At 47.5% G+C, this 12,630-nt stretch overlaps 2 protein-coding genes across 2 annotated transcripts in view; one reads left to right on the forward strand and one right to left on the reverse strand.

The window, feature by feature from the left end:
• Positions 1–12,630, reverse strand: part of LOC108922356 (tumor necrosis factor receptor superfamily member 5-like) — a 533,457-nt gene that overhangs the window by 294,791 nt on the left and 226,036 nt on the right. The gene's annotated exons all lie outside the window — the stretch shown is intronic.
• The window catches only part of LOC114909298 (NACHT, LRR and PYD domains-containing protein 12-like), a 454,333-nt gene that overhangs the window by 44,108 nt on the left and 397,595 nt on the right, over positions 1–12,630 (forward strand). Inside the window, exon 7 of the mRNA XM_029247567.1 lies at positions 6,968–7,144. Coding sequence (XP_029103400.1) covers positions 6,968–7,144 — 177 coding nt within the window. The remainder of the gene's footprint in view (positions 1–6,967; positions 7,145–12,630) is intronic.

Here is a 12,630-nt window from a genome sequence, read left to right on the forward strand (position 1 = left end):
GATCTCTACCTCCGCTTCCTTCTTGGCCTTTCAATGGAATATAATCAAAAGCTATTAAAAGGGCTAGACCCACAGGGAAGATGGCAGTTTATTAAGAGAGACATAGTACATTACATTAATCAGAAGATCAGTGAGAATCTATCTCCAGAGAAGGCCATTCATCTCTTCCATTGTCTGGATGAACTGAATTACAATTCCCTGGTGAAACAAGTACAAAAGTACCTGAAAACAGGAAATCTTTCAGAAAAGGAAAGTAGTCCTGCACAGTGGTCAGCTCTGGCCTTTGTCTTGATGATGTCAGCAGAGGAAATGGATGAGTTGGATCTGAGAAACTACACCTTACGTTATGAAGGTCTTCAGAGGATGCTGCCAGTGATCCAGGTCTCCAGAACTGCTTTGTAAGTCCTCTTATATTTCTGTTTAAAGAAAATGCTGATAATACTTATAGTATAATGTCAACCATATAGTGTATTAAAGTAAAATGATCCCTTAGCATTTTCTACTTCAATCAGCACAGTCTCAACACATGAGGCTCATAGTGTCTGACTGGGCAGCACATTTCAGTCATGAACAGGTACAGATGGGAACACAAACATTAGTGACCATCAGTGTCAAACATAGCCGATTTCATCCTGCAACAGCCCTTTTGTACTTATGGATGAGATACACACACAGGAGAGTGTGCCTGGTGGTCAGCTGAACAGGTACAGTGTGGGCACATGTTTGGTCAGCATCTCTACTTACTGTCCTGTTTACATTGATATTGTTCTGACTCTCTGGTGTATCATGACTGGGTGAAAAAAAATAGTGTGAACAATGTGGAAACACACAAATACTTGGATACACACGCTCCACGCACTCACACTCAGACAAAATGTGTTATTTTGGAGGAATCCCTTGCGAACTTGGGGAGAAAATGCAAACTCTGAAGAGGCTGAGTTCAATCACATAAGCCAGTTCTACGAAACACCATGTGGATGTGTTCAATTCAATGAGTGACAGCTCATTTGCGTTGCAAGGACAGCTGTTACTGTAGTTGTTCTAAAGGTCGTAGGTTCAAACCCCAGCTGTAGCACCCTTGTTCAAAGTATCTGAATTGCTCCAGTATTATTTCCCAGTGGCATAAACAGATGAATAATTATAGGAGGTTTAACACTGTAAGTTTCTTCCTCAAGCAAATGAGTGAAGGGTTTTCATACCTTTCATCTTTACTGTTTTTACACTAATTACTCTATAGTATTTTATGACTGGGGGCGCGGGGGCGCGGTGGTGCAGTGGGTTGGACCGCAGTCCTGCTCTCCGCTGGGTCTGGGGTTTGAATCCTGCTTGGGGTGCTTTGCGACGGACTGGCGTCCCGTCCTGGGTGTGTCCCCTCCCCCTCTGGCCTTACGCCCCTGTGTTCCTGGGTAGGCTCTGGTTCCCCGTGACCCCGTCAGGGACAAGCGGTTCTGAAAATGTGTGTGTGTGTGTGTGTGTGTGTGTGTGTGTGTGTGTGTGTGTGTGTATTTTACGACTTTATTTTTGTTGTTGTTGTTGTAGCAGTAGCCAGGGGAGCAATAACTCTCCCATAATGCACCAGTGCTATTGTATTTGTAAATAATAAGTGGGCAACTGTTGTGGGATGTTGTTGGGTAATTCCCAAGTCCTGTGTCGTTCTCACCCAAGAGGCTTTTAGATGTCCGTGCGTATTTTCCGGGAGCGCTACTGTTTAATCACGCAGGAGTGAAGTAAAGCTGGAATTCCTATTTCTGTCTTTCAAGCCATTATTTTGTAACCCCTGCTGATGACAGTTGTTATATTATTAATAATATGTGATTATATGTCCTTGTTCATTTGTGAGTTCTTACATATTCTGCACTTAATCACACTCAAGCAGTATCCATACGTCTGATATTCAGTGTTTATCTGTTAATGGAGCCCTTAATTGAGTGAAACTGCGTTCTTATTTTCTGTTATGATCACTAATGTCAGTTACAGAAGTTTCTGTATCTAAAATTGGTGTCATTTGAAACTAATGGCAATTTTGTCAGAGTGAAAAAAATTCGAGGTTACAAAGCAATTTTTGGAATGCATTATAAAATGTTGTTCTTTGTTGTTAGGAAAAGTGTAGAACTTCCTTCTCCTGTTTTCCCCAATTCTTGTCTCCATCTCCCCATGTGTTTGAGACCAGTTGTCCATCAGTCTCATTTTACTGGTGAAATCTGACATAGTTTGACCACAACAGGTGGAACATGGGTACCTGGACACATTTTATAAGCCAAATTACTAATAATGCTGTCATGTCGGCTCGGAGGCACAGAAGGAGCGGACACAGGTGCAGAGCTTAGGTTCCAGGTTTTAATGTTTCAAGGAGCAGGCGAAGGAGTAGTCAAAAGGACTGGCGATGGTCAGGCGATTGGCAAACTTTGTTCTCAGGCAAACACAAGTAATGGGGGTGCAACAAATGCAGCTGGGAACTAATTATATCGTAACTGTGCAAAAAAATCAGTGTGTTTACCATCATTCTAAATAGTTGTAATAAAAAAGTAAAATTGTCAAGACATATTTCCAGCACTCCTCCGTGAACCGCCACCTTATCGTGGTGGAGGGGTTTGAGTGCCTGAATGAGTCCAGGAGCTATGTTGTCTGGGGCTACATGCCCCTGGTAGGGTCTCCCATGGCAGACAGGTCCTGGATGACAGACGAGACAAAGCGCGGTTCAAAAACCCCTTATGAAGGAAAAAGCAAGGCGTCCGTTTACCCCGCCCGGTATGGGGTCACCGGGGCCCCACCCTGGAGCCAGGCCTGGGGGGGGGGGCTCGCATGCGAGCGCCTGGTGGCCAGGTCTATGCCCACGGGGCCTGGCCGGGCTCAGCCCGAAGCCATAACGTGGAGCCGCTCTTCGGTGGGCTCACCACCTGCCGGAGAAACCGTAAGGGGCCGGTGCATTGTGAGTTGGGCGGTGGTCGGGGCCGAGTGCCCGGCCGACCCAAACCTCGGGCGCCAACTCTGGTTTTTGGGACTTGGAATGTCACCTCACTGGCGGGGAAGGAGCCTGAGCTGGTGCGGGAAGTTGAGAGATACCGTCTAGATATAGTCGGGCTCACTTCCACTCACAGCTTGGGTTCTGGAACCACTCTACTCGATCGAGGGTGGACTCTCCACTATTCTGGCGTTGCCCAAGGTGAGAGGCGGCGGGCTGGTGTGGGCTTATTAATAGCCCCCCAGTTCAGCCGCCATGTGTTGGAGTCTACCCCGGTGAATGAGAGGGTCATGTCCCTACGCCTTCGGGTCAGGGAACGGTCTCTCACTGTCGTTTGTGCTTATGCGCCTAGCGGCAGTGTAGAGTACCCGGCCTTTTTAGAGTCCCTGGGGGGCGTGCTGAAAAGCGCTCCCACTGGGGACTCTGTCGTTCTACTGGGGGACTTTAACGCCCACGTGGGCAGCGACAGTGATACCTGGAGGGGCGTGATTGGGAGGAACGGCCTCCCTGATCTGAACCCGAGCGGTGAGTTGTTATTGGATTTCTGTGCTAGTCGCGGTTTATCCATAACGAACACCATGTTCATGCATAAGGGTGTCCACCAGTGCACTTGGCACCAGGACACCCTAGGTCGGAGGTCGATGATCGACTTTGTAGTCGTTTCTTCTGACCTTCGGCCATATGTCTTGGACACTCGGGTGAAGAGAGGGGCTGAGCTGTCAACTGATCACCACCTGGTGGTGAGTTGGATTCGATGGCGGGGGAAAAAGCTGGATAGACCTGGCAGGCCCAAACGCATAGTGAGGGTCTGTTGGGAACGTTTGGCGGAGGCCCCTGTCAGAGAGGTCTTCAACTCCCACCTCCGACAGAGCTTCAACCAGGTCCCGAGGGAGGTGGGGGACATTGAGTCCGAATGGACTATGTTCCGCTCCTCAATTGTCGGTGCGGCGGTTCGGAGCTGCGGCCATAAGGTCTCCGGTGCCTGTCGCGGCGGCAATCCCCGAACACGGTGGTGGACACCGGAAGTAAGGGATGCCGTCAAGCTGAAGAAGGAGTTCTATCGGGCCTGGCTGGCTCATGGGACTCCTGAAGCAGCTGACAGGTACCGACGGGCCAAACGGAGCGCGGCTCTGGCAGTCGCCGCGGCAAAAACTCGGGCTTGGGAGGAGTTCGGTGAGGCCATGGAGGAAGACTTTCGGTCGGCCTCAAAGAGATTCTGGCAAACCGTCCGGCGACTCAGAGGGGGGAAGCGGTGTTCCACGAACACTGTTTACAGTGGAAGTGGTGCGCTGCTGACCTCAGCTGAGGATGTTCTCGGGCGGTGGAAGGAGTACTTTGAGGATCTCCTCAATCCCTCCGACACGCCTTCCGTAGAGGAAGCTGAGGCTGGGGACTCGGAGGGGGACTCGTCCATTACCCTGGCTGAAGTTGCTGAGGTAGTCAAAAAACTCCTCGGTGGCAAGGCTCCGAGGGTGGATGAGATCCGCCCCGAGTTTCTCAAGTCTCTGGATGTTGTGGGGCTGTCTTGGCTGACACGCCTCTGCAGCATCGCGTGGAGTTCGGGAACGGTGCCTCTGGACTGGCAGACCGGGGTGGTGGTCCCTCTTTTTAAGAAGGGGGACCGGAGATTGTGTTCCAACTACAGGGGGATCACACTCCTTAGCCTCCCTGGGAAAGTCTATGCCAGGGTACTGGAAAGGAGAATCCGACTGATAGTCGAACCTCGGATCCAGGAGGAGCAATGCGGTTTTCGTCCTGGCCGTGGAACACTGGACCAGCTCTATACCCTCACTAGGGTGCTGGAGGGTTCGTGGGAGTTTGCCCAACCAGTCCATATGTGTTTTGTGGACCTGGAGAAGGCATTCGACCGTGTCCCTCGTGGCATCCTGTGGGGGGTGCTTCGGGATTATGGGGTTCGGGGCTCGTTGCTACGGGCTGTTCGTTCCCTGTATGACCGGAGCAGGAGCTTGGTTCGCATTGCCGGCAGTAAGTCAGACCTTTTCCCGGTGCATGTTGGACTCCGCCAGGGCTGCCCTTTGTCACCGATTCTGTTCATTATCTTTATGGACAGAATTTCTAGGCGCAGTCAGGGAACGGAGGGTGTCTGCTTTGGTGGCCGCGAGATCTCGTCTCTGCTTTTTGCGGACGATGTGGTCCTGTTGGCTTCATCGAATCAAGACTTGCAGCGTGCACTGGGGAGGTTTGCAGCCGAGTGCGAAGCGGCGGGGATGAGAATCAGCACCTCCAAATCCGAGGCCATGGTTCTCAGTCGGAAAAAGGTGGATTGCTCCCTCCGGGTTAGGGGGGAGTTGCTCCCTCAAGTGGAGGAGTTTAAGTATCTCGGGGTCTTGTTCACGAGTGAGGGAAAAATGGAGCGGCAGGTTGACGGGCAGATCGGTGCGGCGTCCGCAGTAATGCGGTCATTGTACCGGTCTGTTGTGGTGAAGAGGGAGCTGAGTCGTAAGGCGAAGCTCTCAATTTACCGGTCGATCTACGTTCCTACCCTCACCTATGGTCATGAACTCTGGATCATGACCGAAAGAATGAGATCGCGGATACAAGCGGCAGAAATGAGTTTCCTCCGCAGAGTGGCTGGGCGCACCCTTAGGGATAGGGTGAGGAGCTCAGTCACCCGGGAGGAGCTCGGAGTAGAGCCGCTGCTCCTCCGCATCGAGAGGAGCCAGTTGAGGTGGCTCGGGCATCTGTTCCGGATGCCTCCTGGACGCCTCCCTGGGGAGGTGTTCCGGGCTTGTCCCACTGGGAGGAGGCCTCGGGGCAGACCCAGGACACGTTGGAGAGACTACATCTCCCAGCTGGCCTGGGAACGCCTTGGGGTTCCCCCAGAGGAACTGGAGGAGGTGTGCGGGGAGAGGGAAGTCTGGAGTACTCTGCTCGGACTGCTGCCCCCGCGACCCGGCCCCGGATAAAGCGGAGGAAGATGGATGGATGGATGGATATTTCCAGCATTGGGGGTGCGGTGGAACAGTGGGTTTGGCCAGGGCTTACTCTCTGGTGGGTCTGGGGTTCAAGTCCTGCTTGGGGTTCCTTGTGATGGACTGGTGTCCCATCCTGGGTGTGTCCCCTCCCTCTCCAGCCTTGTGCTCTGTGTTGCCAGGTTAGGCTCCAGCTTGCTGTGACCCCTGCCTGGGGCAAGTGTGTGTGTGTGTGTGTGTGTGTGTGTGTGTGTGTGTGTGTGTGTGTTTGTGTGTGTGTGTGTGTGTGTGTGTGTGTGTATTTCCAGCAATAGAGTGAAATATTAGGGCAGTGTTATTATTTTCACTGGCTGAGAAGTGGTTAATCCAGTGATAGAGAAGCTGATCACAATGTCAAAAAGTTAGTCAACTGCAGGAGGGAATTAATACCATTTCTTATTTAGAGAAGTTCAGTTTCAGGTGATGTGTGTTCATCCAGGTCGAGATCAGCACAGTACAGTCAGATGTCTGGCTACATACATCCTGCTATGGGACTTTTAGTGAGCAGTCAGACAAGTACACTTCATATTTCACCTATCAAATACACACATGTGCATGTTATATCAATACATTTGTTTCATTCAACATTCTCATCACTGCTCCATCACCAAGACTTGGTCAATCTGAGGACCCATTTTTCTTTCTGGACATGGGTATAACATTCCATTAAAGATCTCGATCTGATTGAAGGTTTTTTTATTTCCTTTCCAGGCTGATCAGTTGTTCTCTCACTAAAAGTTCCTGTGGAGCTTTGGCCTCAATTCTGAATCCAGACTCGAACCTGAGAGTGTTAGACCTGAGTGACAATGATCTGCAGGACTCAGGAGTGGAACTGCTGTCTGCTGGACTGGGAAACCAACAGTGTAAACTGGAAACACTGAGGTCAGTACTACTGGGGAACAGACACTCATGGAAGACTCATGGAACACTGTTGTTGTAGTTATCATTCAGCACCATATGAGCTTTGTCAGATTTATTTGTAATCTATGCATTCATGAGATAACTGTGTTTTACTTTTTCTTCCTCTCTGCAGACTGTCTGGCTGTTGTGTCATGGAAGGAGGCTGTACTTCTCTGGCTTCAGCTCTGTGTTCAAACCCCTGTTCACAACTGAGAGAGTTGGATCTGAGCTACAATCACCCAGGAGACTCAGGAGTGAAGCTGCTCTCTGATCTACAGCAGGATCCCACCTGTAAACTGGAGAAACTCAAGTAAGTACTTTGTGTGTGTTTGTGTTTGTGTGAATCTCATGGCTGCTAACCCTCATACATGTCACAGGACTCTGAGTTCCCTCACACACTTCATAAACAGGTTGTGTGTGTCCCTCAGTCACTGTGTGTCCTTCTGCTTCTTCTACAGTGTGGACCATGGTGGAGAGTGCAGGATCAGACCAGGGCTCCTAAAATGTAAGTGTTTTGTACTGAACAGTTACACACTTCATGCCCTTTACTGATGTTCACAGTTCCTCACAGTTACTACAAAAACAAAGTGAACGTAATACACAGTTTTCTGTAGTTACTCAGCAGTTTAAGGATAAATGTGAACAGGATGCTGATGAAATTCTGTATGTTTAACCTTCAATACTGAGATTTTTAACTGTTTTTACAGTGTTTTTAACTGTGTGTTTCACCTGCAGACTCCTGTCAGATCACACTGGACCAGAACACAACCAACACACACCTGTCTCTATCTCTCAAGAACAAGAAGGTGACATGGAGGAGTGAGAAACAACCGTATCCTGATCACCCAGACAGATTTGTCAACAGGCCCCAAGTTCTGTGTGCAGAGAGTCTGTCTGGTCGCTGTTACTGGGAGGTTCAGTGGAATGGATGTGGAGCTGTAATAGGAGTGACTTATGGAGGAATCAGGAGGAAAGGAGACGGTGTTGACTGTGGGATTGGATACAATGACAAGTCCTGGTGTCTGTACTGCACTCATGACAGTTACTCTGTCCGACACAATGACAAAGAGACTCCTGTAACTGTACCCCAATCCTCCCGCAGAGTAGGAGTGTATCTGGACCGGGTGTCCGGCACTCTGTCCTTCTACAGTGTCTATTCTGGTGAACTGACCTTCCTGTACAGGTTCACCTCCACATTCAATGAGCCCCTCTATCCTGTTTTTTACATTTATTTGGACTCCTCAGTGTCCCTTTGTGAGTTGGCATAAGAACACACACACATTCACACACAGAGGCATCATTTGCATGATAAAATCAAGACATTCTTCATTTTCATGCTGTAGCTTTTGTCCATGTGTATAAAATTTTCTTAGTTCTAAAAAGGTGAGAATAACTTAAATGCATCAAAGTTTTCACTTTCACACTTATTCAGATACAAGAATGCATTTAATTCATCCATTTTCAGTAACTGCCTGTCCTGAGAAAGGTCATGGTGCTCTGGAGCCTGTCTGGGGTTCACACTGGACAGGACACAAGTCCAGAAAAGTACAGTCACCCATTCACACACTATAGGCAATTCAGAGATGCCAATACACCTACATTAACATTACATTTATTAATTTAGATTACAGTTTTGTTCAAGGAGACTTACAGTGTTAAGCAACTTACAATTATTTACCCATTTATACAGCTGGGTAATTTAATTGGAACAATTATAGCATAAGCACTTTGTTCCATGGTACTACAGGAGGAGGTAAGAATCAATCCTGAAACTTTTGGGTCTAGAGGAAGCAGCTCTACCCATTACACTACCATCTGAACTACATGTCTTCTAACTGTTGGTGAAAACTGGAGCACCTGGATCAAAATAAAATGTATTTAAAAACGTATTTTAAAGTATATGATAAAAAAATAGTGTTGAATTTCCCCACAGCACCCGACACTTAATTATTAACTGCTTGTCCGGCAAATATGGTGGTCCAAAGCCTACCCTAGAAGTATAGTGTCTGGGAAAGGGGACACCCTGGACAGGACACCACTCCATTGCAGAACATTTACATGCACATATTTCCATATACAAAGTGTGATGTAGTGTTGCCAGTTCACTTTAAATGTCTTTGCACTGTGAGAAACCAACATGAACACAGGGAGTTCTGCCCCAGTTGTAGTTTGAGACCCCTAGGGACATATTGTGCCCAGTTTGTTTAGTGCTGAATCTTATTAATTTTGTAACTGATGAGATGTGTGACTCTATATTTGGGCTCATATAATTGTGCAAAAACACAACGGGATAATTTTCTCCTGCAGATTTTAATGAGTTATATTTCTACTGCAGAATTCATGGTGTTGATTTTACATTAAGTTCATTTAAAACACAGCGCAATAGAAAGTGTCCATGGTCTTTTACCTCCTTGTATATTTATATTGGTCCCACTAATTCTAATAAATGCTTTATATCATCTCTTGTCTTGTGTATTTGTCACGCCCTCCACCTCAGCGCAATGAGGAACACCTGCAGCAGATCAGGGTACAAATGTATAAAAGGAAAGCGCGGAGCGCACACAACTGCGGAACCTTGTTCAGCCTGTACTTGTGGTTCTTGCCCTGGCTTGCCCTTGTTCTCGTCCTTGTCCTCACCATCATCCTCACCCTCACCCTCGTCTTCCTCTTTGTTTCCCTGCCCTCTCCCATACTCCCACGACTTCTTGCCCGTTCGCTGGATTACGACTCTCGAATTCTCCCTTCGGATTTCGTTCGCACAGTGGTGACCGTCTGCCTGTTTGTTGACCATGTCTTCTGGATTTTACCCCTTGAGAAACATTCCTATGCTCCCCACTTGGGTCTGGCGCTTCCGCTCCGGGGGACACCGTGACAGTATTTTGGGAGAGTGTTCAACCTGCTGGAACACAGTGAGGGCAGAAAATGAAGACTGAGATTTCAACCCATGTCTGAATACATGGACATAGTTGAGGATGAAAACTTGAGACAATGTTAGCTTGTATGAGTAAAAATGATAATTTATAATTAAGTTTTCTTAAAAAGTTTTTTATTTTCAAATTTTGCAGTATTTGACATTTATGGAATATGCTGTACTTTTACATCTACATTCATTCATTTAGCAGATGCTTCTCTCCAAAGCTGTGTACAGCTAAGGGAATCCTACAAAGAGTGCATTACATCACCAGAAAGAGTGATTTGGATGCAGACATGTGATTCTAGAGTACAGTGAATTTGTCACATACCATGGTATGAACCAGTATACATTACACAGGTATCTGCCATTTCCATTTTTAAAAATTGTTATTAAAAACTATTAAACATATGTACACATTTATAGAGCTCTTGCAATATCAGGGAGAAATGCATCTGAAAGAGGTGAATTTTGAGACCCTCTTAAATGTAAAGAGGTACGTGAGCAGGACGCTCAAGTAAATACTGTGTGTGTAGAAGTTGTTCCACCAAATGAATGAGTCGATGTGTCAGTGCAAGAACAGGGAAGTACTCAAAATATCACTTTCCCACCTACTGACACAGGACTCAGTTCCCCCACACACTTTATACACAGCTGGTGTGTGTCTCTCAGTCACTGTGTGTCCTTCTGCTTCTCCTACAGGGTGGACCATGGTGGAGAGTGCAGGATCAGACCAGGGCTTCTCAAATGTAAGTGTGTTTGTACTGAACTGCTGCTCTTACTTAATGTTTTTTCTTCTGAGATGTCTCATAAGTAACAGTTTACAGTTCCATATTTGAATAAAGATTACAGTGGTCCATTACTCAATATTTTTAATTTATACATAAGGATACTATTATTGTTGTTTTTTTTTTCTTTTTATGTATACAACTTATAAAATCACGGTAGAAGTGTCAAAACAAGAATTTCACTAAAAAAGTATATAACACAACTTCCTGTACACAAACACACATTTTCTGAACCGCTCATCCCAGACAGGGTCGCGGGGAGCCGGAGCCTAACACAACAACACAGGGCGTACGGCTGGAGGGGGAGGGGACACACTCAGGACGGGATGCCAGTTTGTCGCAAGGCACCCTAGGCGGGACTCGAATCCCAGACCCACTGGGAGCAGGACCCGGTCCAACCCACTGTGCCCCTGCGCCCCCTACAACTTCCTGTATTTGCAGTTAATTCAAATTGTGCATAAGTGTTAACAGGGCAGTGGTGAAATTTACACACACACACACACACATTTTCAGAACCGCTTGTCCCATACGGGGTCGCGGGGAACCGGAGCCTACCCGGTAACACAAGGCGTAAGGCCGGAAGGGGAGGGGGACACACCCAGGACAGGACGTCAGTCCGTCGCAAGGCACCCCAAGTGGGACTTGAACCCCAGACCCACCGGAGAGCAGGACTGTGGTCCAACCCACTGCGCCACCGCACCCCCCGTAAAATTTACATTTCAGAGATTTTTAACAATAACGATATTACTCACTGCTTAATCTATAGACTCCTGTCAGCTCACATTGGACCCCAACACAGCACACAGAGACACGTCTCTGTCTGAAGACAAAAAGAAGGTGAGGAGGGGAGAGGAAAAAGTCATATTATGATCATCTACCGATATTTGATTGTTTTCAACAAGTTCTGTGCGCAGAGAGTGTGTTTAGTCACTGGGAGGTTCACACACCCACACACACACACTTTCAGAACTGCTTGTCCCATACGGGGTCACGGGGAATCGGAGCCTACCCAGTAACACAGGGCAAAGGCCGGAGGGGGAGGGGACACACCCAGGATGGGACACCAGTCCGTCGGAAGGCACCCCAAGTGGGACACGAACCCCAGACCCACTAAAGAGCAAGACCCAGACCAACCCACTGCACCACCGCAGGTGGGAGGTTCAGTTCACTGAATATGGAGTTGTAAGAGCAGTGACTTATAAAGGAATCAGGAGGAAAGAAAACAGTGATGACTGTGGTCCTGGAGGCAATGACAAGTCCTGGTGCCTGTACTGCAGTGATGACTGTTACTTAGTCTCTCATAATTTCATGAACATCTCCATACCTGTGACTCAGTCCTCCCGCAGAGTAGGAGTGTACGTGGACTTTGTGCCCGGCACTCTGTCCTTCCACAGAGTCTCCTATGGTGAACTGACCCTTCTGTACAAGTTCACCTCCACATTCACCGAACCCCTGTATGCTGGGTATTGGGTTTATACGTGTGATTCTACAGTGTCACTGTGTGACCTGGGTTGGAAATGCACATACAGACATTCCTGTGTAATAATAACGGTTTGAGCGTGTATCCTATGTTTCAAAGTAGCAAATTCAATCATTAAAGTGATTTCAGTTATAAGTCAACCAGGTACTAACACAGAGTATGTAAAAGTCCATTTCACCAACTGCAATGAGGGGCTGTTCTTCACTCCCTTAAATTCATAGACCTGCCTGTGTGATGTGTTTTTGCAGTGAATAATTGGTATGTGCAGTGTGTGTGTGTGTGTGTGTGTGTGTGTGTGTGTGTGTGTGTGTATGCATGAGAATGTGGTACAGAGTACGAGTGTGAAAAATGGAAGTTCCATTGCTCAGGTTAGCTATCGGTCTGTCGTGATTTTGACAACAACTGAGAAGCCCCTGTTGCTTCCTCTGATAAGTTTGTTCCAATACAAAACATTTTTCATGATTATTTCTCTGTTCTGCTTATGCTGGAGTTTTGTAAGAACAAAATTTTGGGAAAGTACTGGACCGAACCTTAGCCATTGCCACCTGTCAATCACAGAACAGCTATAAATGACCTACAAACCTCCATGCAAATGTTTCCAGCACTAGCATTGATTA

This window comes from Scleropages formosus, chromosome 2, assembly GCF_900964775.1.
Source record: "Scleropages formosus chromosome 2, fSclFor1.1, whole genome shotgun sequence".
Lineage (NCBI taxonomy): Eukaryota > Metazoa > Chordata > Actinopteri > Osteoglossiformes > Osteoglossidae > Scleropages > Scleropages formosus.